At 48.4% G+C, this 18,329-nt stretch overlaps 1 protein-coding gene across 6 annotated transcripts in view; it reads right to left on the bottom strand.

Moving 5' to 3' along the window:
* LOC146207275 (transmembrane protein 135-like) overlaps positions 1–18,329 on the bottom strand; it is a 38,493-nt gene that overhangs the window by 1,652 nt on the left and 18,512 nt on the right. For all 6 annotated transcript variants that reach the window (XM_084580685.1, XM_084580765.1, XM_084580728.1 and 3 more), the window contains 4 exons: positions 15,446–15,598; positions 2,239–2,379; positions 1,606–1,704; positions 41–108 (listed from right to left, as the gene is read on the bottom strand). In XM_084580685.1, coding sequence (XP_084436811.1) covers positions 41–108; positions 1,606–1,704; positions 2,239–2,379; positions 15,446–15,598 — 461 coding nt within the window. The remainder of the gene's footprint in view (positions 1–40; positions 109–1,605; positions 1,705–2,238; positions 2,380–15,445; positions 15,599–18,329) is intronic.

Genomic DNA, 18,329 nt, shown 5'->3' with positions numbered 1-18,329 from the left:
AAACATGGAAAGCGGCAATTTGAAGTGCCACGTCACTCACCGATCACCCGTCATGTCATTGAGGAATTTCGCATATGATGGGCGCATATTATGAGGCTCCACAACAGCCTGAAATGCATTACAGAAAATTGACGCCTTTTATGATTCACTACATCATGCTCCCAGCAAAAGTGTAAACACCCATTTTGGGGCACAATTATTAAGTAAGCGTGCATAAATATCTGCCTTTGCAGATTACGAGGAGGTGCTGAGAAGTTCCTGGCTTTGCTCTCTTTGATGTCGAATGGAAAAATTAGTTTGGTACCATAAGAAAGCATAATATCTTGTTATGTAACTGCGTAAGTATCAGATGGTTCTGAGTTTTATAACTATTTTTAATTTCATGTAGAACGTGAGATGGCAGAGACACAAGCAAGTTTCACTCCTGTGGTGTTACGGGTCGCGACAAAGTTTTTGTTTCTGCAGGGAAAGTCTTCAATGGACATTCACAGTGAGATGTCACAAGTACTAGGGGAGAAGTGTCCTTCCTACAGCACTGTCAAAACCTGGGTTGCTCGTTTCAAGACTGGGAATTTCCCTGTTTAAGTTGAGCCTCCTAGTGGGTGCCCCACAACCTCAACAGACCCGGCAACAAGCGATTGTGTCCATAAGCCGATTTTTAAGGATCGGCGAATATCCGCCAAAAAGATAGCTCAGATACTGGACATCTCCCGGGAGCATGTTGGTTTTATTATTACCAATATCCTAGACATACGCAAGCTTTCAGCGAGGTGAGTGCCGAAATGTTTGAACAGTGAACAGAAGGAGGCTCGAGCTGAAGCATCCAAAGCTGTTCTGACCCATTTTGATTCTACAAAAGACTTTTTGGATAGATTAATGACTGAGAATGAAACATGGCTCCACATTTATGATCCCGATACCAAGGAACAGTCAAAGGAATGGCGCCACAGTGTGTCCCCACGACCGAAGAAATTCCACGCCCAGAAATTCGCTAAAAAGTCATGGCGTCCATTTTTTGGGACAAAGATGGTGTTCTGTTGGTGGAATACCTACCTCAGGGCTGTAATATAAGCAGAAAATATTACGCCGGCCTCCTCGGCAAGCTGATAGAGGCAATTAAGATGAAACGCCGGGGAAAGCTGAACAAAGGAATCATTTTGTTGCAGGACAGCACCTGCACACACGTCCAAAGTTGGGGCTGTCAAACTGAAGGCCCTCGGTTCCTAATTGGTCCACCACCCCCTCTATTCACCCCCCTTATTCACCTGACCTGGCTCCTACTGACTACCATCTGTTTCCCAACTTGAAGACACATCTTAAGGGTCGTCATTTTGACGATATTGTTGACGTCAAAGTTGCTGCTGAAAGCTAGTTTGACGACCTGTCACATAATTTTTTGTAAATGGAGTAGAAAAGCTGAAAGAACGATGCAACAAGTGTATTGGACTCAGGGGGGAATGTGTTGAATAAATGTGCACTTTCAAAACTCTGACTGCATTCTTTCTGTGCAAAGCCAGGAGCTTCTCGGCACCCCTCGTATGTACACAAATTTTAAGGTGCTGTTGACACATGCCACGCAGTCAGGGCAGAGAAGATTCAACTCACACAGAACATCATAACTCCGCATCCAAAGGCAAATAGAATTTCAGGGCCCCATGCTAATGAGGGTGCATGACCTCTTCTTGCTGCTTGGCAGTACAATACCTGGAAAGAGTAGGTTTATACATTGTTCAATCGATATACAACATTTGTGCTTTTGCAGTGTAACAAAAATCGGAACTGCTATCAACACTTGCACGCATGGCATGTTTTATTGTGTGCAGCGATGGACAAGTCCGTCAAGTTCAGATGCAGTAGAATATGCATCGGCAGGACGAGTTTCACTAGCTATGGGATGCTGCATTGTAAAGCACATTCAGGAAGAGTCTCATAAGCTCAGTGCAACACCCATTAAGTTTATTTTGTGTAGCAGAGCGAAAGATACCATGAACCAACTAGCCCAACAAGCAACTATTCTGTATTACATTTAGGCACCCTGAAAAGTATTTGTACACGAGAGAACTTTTCCTGACAGCTACTTAGATTCCAAACTTGCAGTCATTGCTGCATTAATATATGCAAAGGCATTCTGCTCCCCATCTCCTCATTCCTTTACTTTTTACTGGCTTCATTCTCTATTCTTCTTCCTCCTCATATAAATGCAGTGTGCAAGCATGCGCCCTGCTTGTCTGCACTAACCTCGATAAGCTTCCAGGTGAGGTAGAGAGCAAGGGTTGTGTTGGGGCTGACAGCCATGCTGAGCCCAGCAACCAAGCCACTGGCAAACACCTGCCAAGGGCTCTCATAGCCGTAGTAGTGGCGCAGGAGGCAGCGACATCCCTGCAGAGAATAAGCTTTAATAATGGCTGGCAAATTTTGCGTCGTCAGGTTGGCATCGGAGAGAGACATTAAATACTTCCCCAAAAATTTTCCCTGCTGCTCAGTGGCTATGAAATGTGCAAGTACAGCCAGCCAGATATTTAGAATTATTGGATATACCTTCTAAACTCCTCAGAAAGTAGAGCAATATGTCAAAAAGCACACTGCACACCTGCGAATGGCAATTCTAACAGTGCTCCGCAGTCAGTTTTCATGCAGAGACAGGTCAGCTGTGCACTGCTGGGCTCCTAGTGGCAGCGTTAGTTCTATGAAACACATGATGAGGCCAGAGAGGGGCGTGCTAGAAGGTGGACGTTATCTGGGGGTTATTCTCGCAAAAATATGCCATGGTGGGGGCTAGACGCTACAGTCGCCTATAGCCCCGACATGCAGCCCTAACAGACAGAGCTGTGATTCCCAAACCGCGGTGCGAGAAGTCGCTACTGCGGCGGGTTCGGGCCAGAGGGGACAAACAACGAGTTACATACTCAGAGTTTATTGTGCTCGAGTACACGGCAAGGGAACAGCACTCAAATACAACCGCCGCAGCGAGCGAACGTCTCGCTCGCTTACGGGGGTGAAATAAGCCACCTAATCGGGTGTCTGCTCACCTGGTGCAGCTTTGTGCTCACGGTCCGCAGCGGTAAGTGCGTGCGGCACCTGGCAAAGAGGGTGAAGGCGGCGGTCTTCCCGACAGAAAATGTAACAGTGCGTGTGCATGCTCAACCGCCGAAAGATGCCGAGGAAGTTGCGACAGACGCACTCCTCGGGGAGAGGTTTCCCGAGTAGGCCGGGAAGAGAGAGGGACACCCACGCGGTGTCGCTGCGGGAACCTGCGAGGCGGTGAGGGGCGACCAATGTGCCCTCTCCTCGCGGTCCCCCCTAACAGCGCGCGTAAATAATGGGGACAGGGGACTGTGAATCCCCCCCTCCTTGAAACCGCCGTATGGCTAAAAGTAGCCGTGTTCATTGACGGAGATACCGAGTGGGGCCGGCTAGCGCCGTTTAACTTTTAAACCCCCCAAAAATTCTTAATATAAAAAGTTGCAGACAGCTCAGAGCCACTGGTGCCACTGCAGAGGGCCAGGGGTGCCGGGCAAGAAGGCAGGGTCAACGACAACCGGAGGCAACCTTGGAAGCCAGGGGGTGGAAGTGTCAATGACCGCAGCAATCGCAGGTCCCGTTTCTTCACTGTCAGTCGGTTGGGGGTTAAAGCGTCGATGGCCGCAGGCGCGCCACTGCATTTATCGTCGGTTGGTTAAGAGAGCTTGACGGGGAGATGGGTAGAAACTGTGTCTTCGCGCTGCGTAGCATGTTGCGGGCCCCCGCTTAGCGGGTTGACCGCTCGCTCCTAGCCTGCCTCTTTTCCCTCTGTCGTCAAACGCAGCCGAGGGCGAGCGCAGGGGGGTGGCAAGCTGCTCCCGCTGGTGAAGCTGCAGCTAAGGCACCAACGGCGCCAAGGCTTTGCTGCAACTATTGCTGTTGGTAGACGCAGGGACCCGTTCCACGAACTCCAGCTCGCTCGCTCCGTGGCCGACCGGAAACAGTTTTTCTGTGGCCTGGCTTACGGTGACAGCAGGCTCTGGGTGCAGGAATGCGGCGGCTCCCTGCACAGCTTGGCCTTCGATGCTGCAACGGTCGTCATGGCCTCCGCCCGCTCCCCTTCTGGCTGGCTGCAAGGCAGTCTTTTCCCTAGTTACATTTTTTTTTTTTTTTTTTTTTTGCCATTTTACGGTACCCTCTTCTTTTTTTTTTAAATCTACCCCCACTTGGACTTTTCTAACGAAAAAGCACGTGCTTTTTCTGGAAGTAAAATGTACTGAATATTGACAGGGCGTCCCGTCCGTATTCAGCAGGAGAAATTGGTCTGAATTACGTCTGCCGCGCATTGGTCAGAGTTACGTCTGCCGTGGGCGCAAGCTGTAAGAAGACGCGATGCTCGAACAACGAGCCCGGCCATCCCAGTACAGCTGCCTGCTGGCGGGGGAGTGCGTCCTCCTCGGGCCACCACAGCCTCCCATCGCTCGAGGTCGGAGAGTTGCCAAGTGGGTGGAGGGTGGAATTCCGAGCATTTGATCATGATGTGTTCAAAATCAGCTTTAGGTTCCCCACATAGGGTACACTGCTGTGAGAACAGTCCTGGATGGATCAAAGCTGAGAAATCAGGGGATGGGAATGTACGGGACTGAAGCTGGCGCCACGTCACCTGTTGTAGCTTAGTCAGAGATTTATGAGGAGGAAAGTAGATGGTTCGTTGATCACGGTAATGGAGAGAGATTTCGTGATAGGATACCATGCGCACGCGAGCATCTCCCAGCGCCTGTGTCTGTTTCCTTTCCTTCGTGTTTCGTCCCGTTCCTTGCGCAGTTTTATTTCATTATGCAGTACCAACTGGCCCGGCATCTTGCACTTCTGAACTTCACCTCCCCAGGCGGTGGCAGTCCCTGCTCGGCTGACGTATCCGGTCGGTCTTAGCTTCAAGTCCGCCAGCCTGTACACGAATGAAGAGACCTTCTGCAGATCTTAGTACGGTCCTGACCATTTTGGCGCCAGAGAAGCGGAGAACCTCTTACTGGCGTTGCTCGGGACATGACTGCACCTTAACACGAGATCAGCCTGTTTGTAGTGAAATTGTCCATGAGAGCGGTCATACTACGCTTTCTGCTCGACGCGAGCAGTGCCCACATTCCGTTGTGCTTTGACCAAAGCCTCCGTCATTTTCCCGCCGCAGCCCGGTTGCATAGTCGGCGCATGCCGATCGAGCATTCGGGGCTTTGCTACGAACCTGTATAGTACGGTCTACAGGGTTCAACAGCTCCCTACTGAGGTTGAGGGCGGCAGGTGTGTACCCAGTCAAGCGATTCACGGTTCATTTGAGAGTAAACCCAGTCTCGGGGAGACAGGTATCCCAGTCACTGTGAGTCTCTGCAAATGCAACTAGCATGTGCTTGTGCGGTTCACGCATTCCGTGGGATTCGCCTGGGCGTGGTACATGATTGTTCCCTTGTGCTTAATGCCAAGGGCAACACAGGAGTCCATGAAGTATGATGCATTGTCTATTATCAACTGCTCGGGGTAGCCAAACCGTGTAAACACCTCAACCAGCTTCCCCATGATTATGTGTGCCGTCAGCTTTCGCTGTGGGAAAAGCTCCACCCATTTGCAGAAGTGGTCCGTGACAACGAGCAGAAAGTGGTTCCCACTTGGGGTCCTGGGATAGGGTCCCATGACATGACAAGCTGCAATCTGCCAGGGAGCCTGGCTATTGATCGGCTGCATAAGCCCAGGTGTGCGTCCACCACGTAGCTTGACCCTTTGGCACACGTCGCACAAGAGTGTGTAGCGAATCACCTCCTGCTTCATGCCAGGCCAGGTAGCGAAGTGACACAACTTAAGAAAAGTCTTAGGGCCACTCGCATGCCCAGCAATGCACGTGTCATGAAAGTAGCGTAAGCGGGAATCACCACCTTGAAGGATTTGTGTATTCTCCTCGGAGGGGATGTATCCCAGCAGGACGCCATCAGAGTTGAGCAGATAGGAATTCATCGCACTCACAGCATTACCAGCTGTGTTCGAGCGCCCCGCACGGGCACCAATACCAGCTGCCTCCATGGGCGCCGCGGCCGCGCCGCCCGTCAAACACTTTCTGACTAAATGGATCCTCTCCCTGATCCGTGGATGTGGGGATTCATAATCCCCTGCCCCCATTATAACGACCGTGAGTAATTAACATGCGTGATTACGCGCGCTGTTAGGGAGGACCGTGAGGAGAGGGCACACTGGCCACCCCTCACCGCCTTCCAGGTTCCCGCAGCGACACTGCGCGGGTTTCCCTCTCTCTTGCCGGCCTACTCAGGAAACCTACTTTCCCCGATCTGAGGTGAGGAGCGCGTCTGTCGCAACTCCCTCGACGTCTTTCGGCACATGAGCGTGCACGTGCACGGTTACATTTTCCATCGCGGAGACCGCCGCCTTCACCCTCTCTCCTCCTTGCATGTGCTTCCCGATTAGGTGGTTTATTTCACCCCCGTAAGTGAGTGCACATTTGAGTGCTGTTCCCTTACCGCATACTCGAGCACAATAAACTTAGTTCGAGTACATAACTCGGTGTTTGTTTCCTCTGACCCGAACCCGCCACAGTAGCGACTTCTTGCACTGCGGGATGGGGGTCACAGCTCTGTCTGTTAGGGCTGCATGTCGGGGCTAGAATGCGACTGTAGAAGGCGCCTCACGTTGGGCGCCAAGAATATGGGGGTTACTCTCGCAAGAATGCGCCACGGGGGGGCTAACGCTACAGTTGTCTTCTAGCCTCAACGTGCAGCCCTAACAGACAGAGCTGCGACCTCCAACCCATGGTGCGAGAAGTCGCTACTGCGGTGAATTCAAGCCAGAAGGGACAAACACCGAGTTGCGTACTCAAACAGTTTATTGTGCTCGAGCACACGGCAAGAGAACAGCACTCAAGTACAACTGCCGTAGCGAGCAAACGTCCCGCTCGCATACAGGGGTGATATAAAACCACCTAATCGGGAAGCACACGCAAGGAGGGGAGGGGAGTCTGCTCACCTGGCGCGGTAAGTGCGGCACCGGGCGAAGAAGGTGAAGGCGGCGGTCTGCCTGACGGAAAATGTAACCGTGTGCGTGCACGCTCAACCGTCAAAAGACGCCCAGGGAGTTGCGTTGCGACAGACGCGCTCCTCACCTCGGGCCGGGGGAGAGGTGATGTCCCCCGTTAACGGGGCAGGGGATTTGTGTGTATCCCCACACCATCAGCCTTGGTACTCAATTTCTAAACCACATTGCTGTAATTTGGTGAAACCAGCTTAGCTATCAATAGTGCAGATTGTAAGCAGATTAGATTTAAAAAAAAAGAGCTGCCGCAGTTTTAAGGGGTGGACCTATAATCAGTATCTATCTGCAGGCTCTTTGCTTCAAGCAAGCTGAGAGGAGTATGATGCCCTGTGTACACATAATTCTATAATAGCTGTCAGACACGAGGCAAAACAGTCCGATTACAAAACGGGGATATATACTGAAATACACCACTGAGGTTAGCTTTTGTACGATACAAGTACTTTATTGGTAATCCGTGGGCATGCCACAGAGAAGCTGGCACATCTTCGTGGGAGAAAACGAGCCACGTGACCAGACGTATGTGCCTAAAAGCATTTTCAAGTGTTTTTGAACGCCTGTTTGCTTTCGCATAGGTAACGACCAATATGGTGTATGCGGCTGGTGTGAGTACCCAACAGGAGCCAATTCAACATGGCATTCAAGTAAGTAGCCTGTCGCCCACTGTATTGAATAGGAAAACAATGTGGCAGCAAGACATATTAAGTTTGATGTGTCCGAAAAGTGTGCAAGGGGATGGAGAAAAATGAAGAAGCAAGAGTTGAGCTTGTGTTGTTGTATGCCTTCCTATTGCGGGCCGAGGTGCCCAGGTGATAACCTTCTGTGTCGGAAGTGGATCAAGATTGGGTTCAAATCCAAAGAAGCAGGAGCCTGAGCACCCGTGCACCGAGGTTAAGGTGTCCCCTTCTGACGGCCAAGGAGCAGCATTTGCTTACAGAATAACTGTGACTGTGTCCTTTTCACACGTGATGACGAATTATGTGAGATGTCCGAGGTGCCAAATTAAAGTCGAATCACATTCCTGCACATTCCTGCCGGTTTTTTGACCGATCATTGCACTAAATTTTCCGATAAATGGTCTCTGCCTGTGTAAGAAGGTCATGTGGGTTTGTACTAGCGGCAGCTTGGTTGGTGGTCTATCATTCCTTGTAGGTGGCAAATTCGGCGGCGGCTGGCTGCGGTACACAGCTGCAGCAGATGTAGAAGCTTCACTGGCGTTGCCTTCAATCTCCACTAAAAGGTGACTTCATAGCACACTTGGCAGTGAAGGGTCATTTCTGCGGCTTCCTGTATTGCGCGCGGCCGCGTGTCTCATGTTGCCGAGCTGCGCTACACACGTCGATGGCGTGATAGTTCATCTTTCGGAACCATCATGACCAACAATGGCCTCAGACAGAATTGCGTGTAAAGAGGCTAATAATGTTAACACATTAAACTAAAACAGCGCACCGACCGTCAATAGAGGCGTAGCGAGATCACGCTGTGGTGGCGTGCAGATGTCTCTAGGACGTACCTTTCATGCCTGCTGTTGCTGCTTGTGTTTCGATTAGCACTCATTAGACACTGCAAAATAAAAGAGCTTCCAATAATCTTGCCAGTTTAACGGATATGCAATCATCAGCTGGACTATACCCACTGCAGGGCGAAGGCCTTTCCCATATTCCTCCAATTATCCCGCTCCTGAGCTAGCTGCAACCCCTGTGAACTTCTTTACCTCACTCACCCAACTAACTTTCTGCCGCCCCCTGCTACGCTTTCCTTCTCTTGCAATCCAATTTGTAACCCTAACCGACCATCGGTAGTCCTCCCTTCGCACTACATGCCCTAACCATGCCCATTTCTTCTTGATTTCCACTAGAATGTCTAATTCGAGTTATTTCTCTGACTGATACTCACTCAGCATGCTTCCTATCTCTTGACTTTACACCTACTATTTTTCATCCCATCGCGCTCTGCATTGCCCTAAAATCCAATATGGCCACCCAAGTGATTATCAAGTAGTCACCCCAGTCCTGTTATAGTAGCTATGCTGGCTGGCATTGCAGTAAAATGTCCATGTGGGTTACTCGTTCTCTAGCACTGGGCCATATTATGTCCTACATTGTGCTACTAAGATGAGACTCACCCAGTGCCTTGGTAAAAGGGAAGAAGCTACCTCTTTGTAAACCTCTGGAAGTCAGTTGATCTGCACAAGAAAACCCCCTTCACTATGGTGAAGCAAACTACAAGCTGATCTTTGGTGGTTTAACCAGTTTTGGGGACATGAATCAGGTGCAGTCCTGGAGATAACAGTAGTCTGAATAATGCCCCGCACTTTTCCTGCCTGCCTTCGGGCTGCGGCATGACGACAAGCACTATTCCTGTCTCTCGTCGTAAAAGCCCTGTGTGTGCAAGCATCGCAGGTTGGAAGGAAAATGTATCACGCAGGTGAGGCTGGCCTGCTGGGCAAAGCATGCACCTGCTGATAGGTGTGCAGCAGCAAGTGTGACTTGTTCCAAAGCAGCTCTAATAGGGAGGTAAAAGGTGCTGACAAAATGCTCTACACGTGTGAACAGCAAATAGAGACCATTAAAATTTTTTTACCTGTCTCTAGTTTTCCAGTTCTCACAGCTTCTACCATTTTGAAATGTCATGAACTGTGCATTCACGTATGCAGTATGTACATAACCCGAGCTCGCTGCCAGAGGGGGCCCATTCAGAAAATTAAGGGCACGCCTCTGGCAAGTGTTAGTTGGCAGATGACATGGCCAGGCACTGATGACAGTTTCAGAACATTGCAACAGCAGTGGACTCGTCTAGCTTGCAACGTGTGGTGGAGAAAAGTGCTTACCAAAAAGGATTCTTGAGCAGCATGAAGGGTAGAAGATTAAACTGCAATCACTCAATAGGTACTTGTTTTTAAGCGGCACTTTCAAGGCTCGAATGCACAGAGTTTACACTTGTATGCATCCAGAGCCTCACTTGTGTGAACACAGACACTAATAGCACTTTTCTCACATCCAAATATGCAGCAGAAAGCAACAACAAGGCCTGGAGACTGAACAACACAACAAATGGAGGATATATGACACCACCTTCAGTGTCCCCTCACAAAACTGTGCAACTGCTTGTCAGTTGCACCTGTCTGGATGGGAAATGTTCTGCATGTGCAAATTCCATTCTTTTTATTACCACAGCTGCAAGATCAGTAACACGAGAGTGGTAGATGTGCACGGCATGACCATTTTGAGGAGCTGACATTTCTGCTCTCAGTTCACTGTTACACTTTTGGATAAAACACTACTACACTTTTATTGCATTTATGCAAGCTCCAAAGTTTAACACTAATGGTCAGTTACCTCCAGCATATGCACGCACTCCCGAACTCAAGCCGAACAAAAAGTATGTTTAAAGGCCGCATTAGGGAAGAAATTCAGGAATAAAACTGCACTACAGTATGGGAGAGAGGAAAGCAGCAAACAAAAAACACAGATCTGTGTCCTCTCTGTTTGTGTTTTTCCCGTCTGCTCCTTTTCTCTAAGCTGTCCAGTTTCAATTTTACTTTTTTAGGATATTGAAGCATGCTAGTTTAGAGAAACTGCTGATGTAATGCATAATCCGATTTTGTGGGAGGATGTGGCGCCGTCATGCGGGGGCGGGCGGGAAACACATTGAGCGGCAGTGTAGCAGACGACGCGAAAGCGCACCATACGAAATGGCCACGCCAACGCTGGTAGAAAGCGAAAGCTTCCCCCCTTTTTTTGGCCTCGGGGCGGAAAGTAGTGACAAAGATTGCGGCATATCATGTTCACGCAGTATGGGGGAAGGTAGAGCGTTTTCACAATCCACTCATAACGCACGTACGCATATACTATCTTCGTATTGTAAGAGCGTGTAGCGCGGGCCGTGTTCGACGTGACAGAATGAGACGCTCTCAGCGTGCAGGTTTTCGGCAGACAGGAGAGCGTGGGGGCAGAGAGGGATCTCAAAGGGCAAAGCAGCCAGGGGTTTGTTGATGCTGCAGAGCTAGGTGGAATTGTCTCCTGAGACTTACGAGCGGCGCATATGTGCGGGGTGTCTTGAGTTACCGAGCACAATATGGTCACCGCGGCGTCGGCATGGTGCAACGGGCGTCGCTTCCTCCTCGCGTCATCTACAAGCATGCAGCTATAGGATTTCATCTACGAAGCTCGGCAGAGAGGCACTTATATACACCCCCTGAAAAGGGCATTGTCCCGGCCGGAAGCACACCTGCAGGAAACGCGCGGCATTTTTCTGGCAATGGATGATTCAGCGCTGTAGCCGGTTTCTGCCTTCAGGAGTCAGAACGGATGTGGTCGCAGTGGTGAAAAGGTTCTCGGTGCAGAGAGAATGGTCATTCTGCTGTGAAAGGATCCACAACCTTTCTGCCTCCGTCGCGATTTCTGCGGAATCAACGACTTGGTGACACATGTGCATCTCCTACATATCGGATGCGCATCTCGGTCAGGAACCAACGCTGTTCTACGTCCAGAGTGATCCACTCCGCAAGTGAACGAGCACGAACCCTCCAGGAGACTCATTTGTGCAGGGCGGTTTCCTTGCCGTTGCAAACGGTTGGACGAAGACGACGACTATCAAGCTCCCTAACGAAATGCATCTGATTGCATACACCGAAGGAACAAAATTCGAATGCTTTGGCGAGCACGAAGGCGAGCCTGCAAGGTAAAAAAAATACTGTGCGTCGTGCAAGAGTGTCAGGCGCGTCATATGCTCAGAGCAGCAAAAACACAGATACTACAGGTATGTATGCATCTAAAGAAAATATGCATGATGAAAAGTACCTACTGGAGTTTGCACCAAGCCTGTAACGCACCAGTGATAGCTGCAATGAGGATTTCTTCGGTGCGTGTTTGCTTTAGTTGCGCCGGGGCCTGATGGCGATGTATTTTGTTGTTTCTTTTATGTGCGAAAGGGCTAGGTAGCTCAGATATCACAGGCGGCTGTGTGCGCTAGGCCGTAATATTTAGCATGTTTTATCGTGACTGCCACCTGACTAACAAGAAAAAAAATACGGCGTTTGTTGTAATGCACTGCCGTTCGCGAGCCTCATGACCAGCTCAACCACTCTGCTCGCGAATGGCAGTGCATCACAACAAACGGCCAATTTTTTTCTTCTTTTTAGTCAGGCGGCAGTCGCGATAAAACATGCTAAATATTACGGTCTAGCGCACACAGCCACCTGTGATATCTGTGCTACCTGGCCCCTTCGCACATAAAGAAAACAAACGACAAAATACATCGCCATCAAGCTCTGTCGCACATAAAGCAAACACGCGCTGAACAAATGCTCATTGCGGCTATCACTGGTGGGCTACAGGCTTGGTGCAAACTCCAGTAGATACTTTTCATCATGCAAATTTCCTCTAGATGCATACATACCTGTAATGAAGTGTTTTTCGCACAGTCGAGAGTATGCAGTCTGTTGCTAAGGTCGGCCATTCACATCTTGACGCTTGGTGGCCCTAATTCAAGCTTCACGTCGTTGTTGGTCGCAGCTGAAAAACCGTGTCTAGCATCCCGGCGATAACCGTGATAGTTTTGCCAAGCCTATGACGGTCACCGCACCGCCCGGTGCCGCCAGCCCCCGTGAACTGGCGGCGCCGAGAAACGCCGTTGACGCCGTCCAATGTGTTTCCATCGGTCGCCGCTACGACTTCGCGCATGCGCAGAAAACTCGCGCAAAAGGCAGATTATGCAGGTTTCAAAAAGTGCATAAAAGTGTAGTCGAGAATTTTGGCTAAAATTCTAGTACAGTTAAGCCCACTTATAACTAGCTTCGTGGTCACACAAATTTCGATCTCTGTGATTTTTACAGACACGCTTTCTGGAGACCAGCCACTTTCGACATGCGGCAATAGTGATGGTGATGGAGGCACTTATGAAATCATGTGTAGGCCATTATCTTGTGTTGGATTTGTGACAAAGAAGCAGCAGCAAAGCTACCACAGAGCATGTGTGTGCAGGATACATCTGCTGTCTGTGCGCTGCCTCCATGCGATAGCAGTGCTTAAGAAGGAGGTCCGCCTGGGAGGCAACGCACGCTACGTACCGGGTGTGCCAGCAAGGTATACCTCTTGTGGGGATTGCATTCCCGGAGCGACGCGGAACACGCAGCCAGTGTTGCTGTTTTGTTAGCTAAAGACTCCCCGTGGAGTCACTGTGCTCACCTTGTATGCTTGCTCGAGACCAGGCCTGAAAGGAGTCTGGCGCTTGCCTGTGCGGCGCCGACGCTTATGAGCCGGAAGGGCCTCGTTTGACACGGTTCTCCATCACAGCTGGCCAGTGTTGGTGGCGGCACGAGTTAACGTGGGACCTGTGTCGCCGAGATGTGCTCCGCACTTCCCTCATCCTCTCTCGTCATGTGTCGCGCGGATTTTGACCCATTGGTTGGCCGTGTAGCCTGTGAGTGCCCTTAGATCCCCCGCAGATGCTTGAGTAGCCTTTGTACATGCACGCGGCGCCGTGGCCCTGCTCTCGGGCGCTGCGGCTGGGCTATGGGTTTGTACTGAGGTCTGGGGGATCAGTGCACTGTTTGTGATACAGCTTTCTGTGCATTAAACACTTGTGCTTATAAATTTTGCTTCCTTCAGAACGGAAGCACATGTGCATAGTGTATGCTGACTGTGCCCTCGGCTTGCTCTGGCCCTAACCTGCGGTATGTGAGTGAGGTGGCCGCATACCAGCTAACAGCAGCACAGCTTTAAAAAGTAGTCCCATACTCTTTACTAATCAAGTCTCAAATCGGTGATAGCAGTAAGTCACCGATCAAGTGCACCAGTTTCTCTTGCCACGCTACCCTTTTCTCATGCTTACCACTGCTTTGTTTCCACATTACCAGCAATGTCTTCTAGCCTTCAGGGCATGTTTGGTTGGTGGTTAATGGCAGTTTGAAGCCCAACTGTTTTCATTGTTTTATAGGAGGGTCGATGCCTTAGGTATGGTAGGTGCTCTTTGGTGTCCACACTGGCGGTAAGCATGCATAGTTGTCTATGGAGACGAGTCTGCTGATCTCCCCATTTATTGCCGAGTAGTGTAGCCATGGCTGTTTGTTTCATGTGAGGCACAGTGCCATGGCATATTTTAATGGTAGCTCCAGCCTCGTTCGTAATAAGCGAGCATTCGTTATAACTGCGGCAGCTATAAATGGGCTCGACTGTATTATGACGTGTTTTGCTCTGTAGAAGACAGTAGAAGGCTTTGCTTTTACTGCCTAGCTTTGCACAGTTGGCTGGAATGAGACACATTTGTGACCAATTAAATCTCTTCTTTTATTGATTGGCTGTGCTACTGCAGTGGAATACTGTGGAACTTGCCATTACCTCGGCAATGGGTTGCTATGCAGCTGTTGACCAATCACAGCTGCCAAGACAAGATTTTTCTCAGGGTAGCAGCCTTCAGATTAGTGCTTTTGCAATAAAATCAGTCCACAAGGAGCAGACCTGGTGTGCATTAAAAGAGTATAAACACCGAATTTTGGTCACATATTTCCTGGTTAATGATGAGAAAGGCATTACCACACATGGACCACCATGTGGTATCTGGCTACGAATGCTAAGTAGTTTATAACTAAGCCATTTCATTTATCTGCTTCAGTCTCGGCAGCCGAACGATGGCTATGATGCCGAAGTTCCATATAGACCTTTGCATCGGGCGAGGGAATTGTCGAAATTCCCCCTCTTTAGACAGTCTATAACTGATTTCGCTGCAGCTTCCACAGGTATTAGCATAAGGAAAACTCCAATGTAACTGCCACTTTTTCACTCATTGCTATTCCGGCTTTTGCGGCAAGCTGGTGATAGCGTTGCAATGAATCGAAACGACAAAGCAGTGACATATCCCAGTTTTTCATCCCTCATGTGACCTATACAGAACTTTGACGTCGCACTCAATGCTAGGCTGCTAAAACAGGAACAGGTGAGCGAGGAAGTTCAATTATAAATTTATTTAGCAGTTGTAGGCGAACACCACGTGCGATCCACATATAGTTATCTCTTACACATTGTTATAAGGAAGAAAACACACGACCTAAAATTTGGTGTCTATATTCATCATAGAAAATAGCCAGGCTAGTTGGTACATGATTTTTAGCAAAACAGCGTGCAGGGTACAGGACACAGTCAAGAACTGACCTCCTTTAAGAAGAGGTCAGTGAGACAGTTAAACAAGCTCAGTACAGAGCCAGCACCACTGAAGACGGGCAAACTTGCCTCCACCAGGCCTTGATGCAAACATGTCCAGTGGTTACACTGGCACAGAACTGCAGCATCATTGCCCTTGCTCATCATTACTTCTTGTTAAATTAGGAATCCTTATTAGAGCCGATCTTGAGCACAGCTGTTGACTAGTGATTAGTGAGAAAAGACTAGTGACTAACCCTGAATAGTGCCACAGCACTAGCAAGAAACGTGCCTTGTGCCAGAGGTGCCCACTTGGTGAATATCTGCCAGGGTCTGCGGCGAACACGGGAGGATGCTAGTGATAGCAACGCTTGCAGGCCATAGCCCAGCAGGAACGGTACAGGCATGCCCTACACAGGCAAAAGGCGAGCAGACAAGTTTTAAAACTGCAATTTTTTTTGGGTGGAGATGAAAAATTACTAAGTCAAGCAGAGCTGAGCCAAGTCGGCTCTTGTGCCTTAGTCCACAGAGACATCTTTTCCATAATACAATGTGCACTCTTGCTACAATGATTCGGTGCATAAATGAAGCACAGTGCCAATACGCTGCACCTCCTCACTGCCACATAAACTCGTTCCCGGACATAAGCCATGTATATAGTTATGTGATGTATGACAGTGCATCATGAAATGAGTTGCCACATGTTATGGAATATTTCTGTAACGAGGCACAATCTGGAAGTACTATCATCCATACTGCAAAAAGCAGCATTATTTTATACAGTCAGCTCTTAGTCTGCCTCTTTTTTTTTTTTTTTTTTAGAGTTATGCCACTTTTCCATATTTGTTAAAATCCTATAGACTGAAACTGTGTTTACAAACATGAGAGGCTCGCTATGGTTAATAGGAATACAAGAAAATGTTCTCAAAGTAGTTGTTTTAATTTCACGGTATCTCTGTGGCAATGTGCTTTCGTGAACAAGTACATCCTATAGAGGGAAAGAAGTCAAGAGAAACTATGGGGGTTTAAGCATGGCTTGAGCCTAATGATGCAAGTGAAAGCTGTGTGTTGCAGCGATAGCTGTGGGCTATGCATGTCAGTGCACATTAAAGAACTCTGGGTAGTCGAAATTTCTGGAGCCCTCCACTATGGCATCTCTCACAGCCTAAGTCGCTTTGGGATGTTAGACCCCATAGGCTGCCCCATATTAATCGTATATATAAGTTAGGGTTTGGGGAAAGGAAGGCGCCTTATACTTTGTGCGGACACCTACACCTAATCAAGTCAAGGTCACATAAGTCTTTTGCTTTTAAAAAAGTGGCTTTTGCCCCTCAAAGTGATCTGGACCTGGTAGCAGTCAATGCAGGATGTAGCAGATGAAAGGAGGTTCACCGAGCGTTAATCGAATCAAACATGGTGCTACAATGACGGTCAACACCACTGGCTGAAGGGCCTCCTTTGAGGAGAATCTGCCATTTTTTTTTTTTAATTTGTATGCAACTACAGAAAAGGTTCATTCAAGGTATAAGAGAAGTCATTTGAAAGGTGGAATATTTTTTGAAAACCAAGATACGTGTTCATGGAAGTTGCTACTGCCGGAGCACGAGAAGTCGACAGCGTGACCCAGTGAAACTATCAGTGAAACTTGCTCTGAAATAGACGTTTCACAGAATGCTTTGAAAAACAGCGTAACACAGTATGCTGCACCGATTGGAAGATATGTTTAAAAATGCCCATGATAAACATACTGCAAAGCTGGACATGGCCCAGGACAGATGCACTATCTATTAGTTATTGCTCTGATTCAGGCCAGCTTTTTGCAAAGACCCAACACGCTTGCTGGCACTGCAGCCAAGCAGTGAGCTCTGCTCAGCCTGCGCAGGGCTTAGAAACCAGCTGTTTTCCTGCATTTTTAGCTCATTCTAATACAGCATGATCGTTTGTAGCTTTAATGACTATAATTGCAGTGCACGCATAGGCATGTTGAGCTACGTGTGAAGCTTGCGCAATTTAGAAACGTCAGGCTTCAGAACACAATTTAATGTGCTGTTTTGAAGAGATACCTTCCCATTCACACAGCATACTTTGTTACACTGTTCTTCAAAGCACTTGCCAGTTGCTAACAAACTGCCGCTTCCATGGCTACTCTGCGAAATAAAATATGATGCGACGTCGATGCACCGACAAATATTGAGCGTTGGCTCATTGAAAACTCTGTTAATGGCAATCTGCCTGCTTATCATGACGGCATAACCCCCGGCTACTAACTCTACTTTTCATCCCTAGTTGGTGCACCCAGCGACAGGAGCACCAGCACATCTTGCTTATATCACAGACTGGTGTTGGTCTGTCGTTCTGGGCTGCACACTAATATGGAGCTCGCAATCCAGCTTGCCTGTTTGTCTAACTGCTTGCACTGAAACTCTAAGCTGCGTGCTCAAAGCATAAACTAACACAACATAACACACAATGTCCTGGGGTCTGTGCATTGGGGGTCTGTGCCCAATGCAAGACCCCTAGAGGTAAACAACAAAACAGAGTTCAATAAAGGGCTGATTAATATCAACATAATTATACTTATTAAACATTAATAAAATGAAACATATCTTACGAATTAATTTAATACATTATATATCACTTTTTGACAGAAAGCCGTCATTAGTAAGCCGAAAAATGTCTAAGAATAATATGCAGGTGTGACCACTGCTGGCAGATTTTGCAAATCAAGCTACACTGCTGTTCAGTTCAAAGTGGCGATCGTAGAATTTTTAAACACAATTTTCTCGGCAACAAATGTGCCAAGAACACAAACTGGACACAGTGGCCCTGATGTCTCTTCCAACAATTACTCGTTCATTCCCATTATAATTATGTACAGATGCATGATTGTTCTACCAACAATGCCTAATCTTACTTGTACTGGCAGAACAAAGAAACCCATTAGTCATTATTGTACTAAATTAAATCTAGGTTGAAAACGTTCGCTCTTTGAAATTAGTTTATCACAATATAAATCAATACACTACAGTCCTGCACTACACACGCAATTATTACCACATAAGCAAAAAATGTTCCTCACTCGCCACTTTCTTTTTCACTGAACAAGTGGATAAAACCACCGATGCCCACTCCGATGCCCAC

This window comes from Amblyomma maculatum, chromosome 1 (genome assembly GCF_055883805.1).
Source record: "Amblyomma maculatum isolate TAMU_Amacu chromosome 1, ASM5588380v1, whole genome shotgun sequence".
NCBI classification, from domain to species: Eukaryota; Metazoa; Arthropoda; class Arachnida; order Ixodida; family Ixodidae; genus Amblyomma; species Amblyomma maculatum.
Note: the sequence above shows the minus strand (reverse complement) of the source record. Positions and strands in the feature narration are given on the sequence as shown.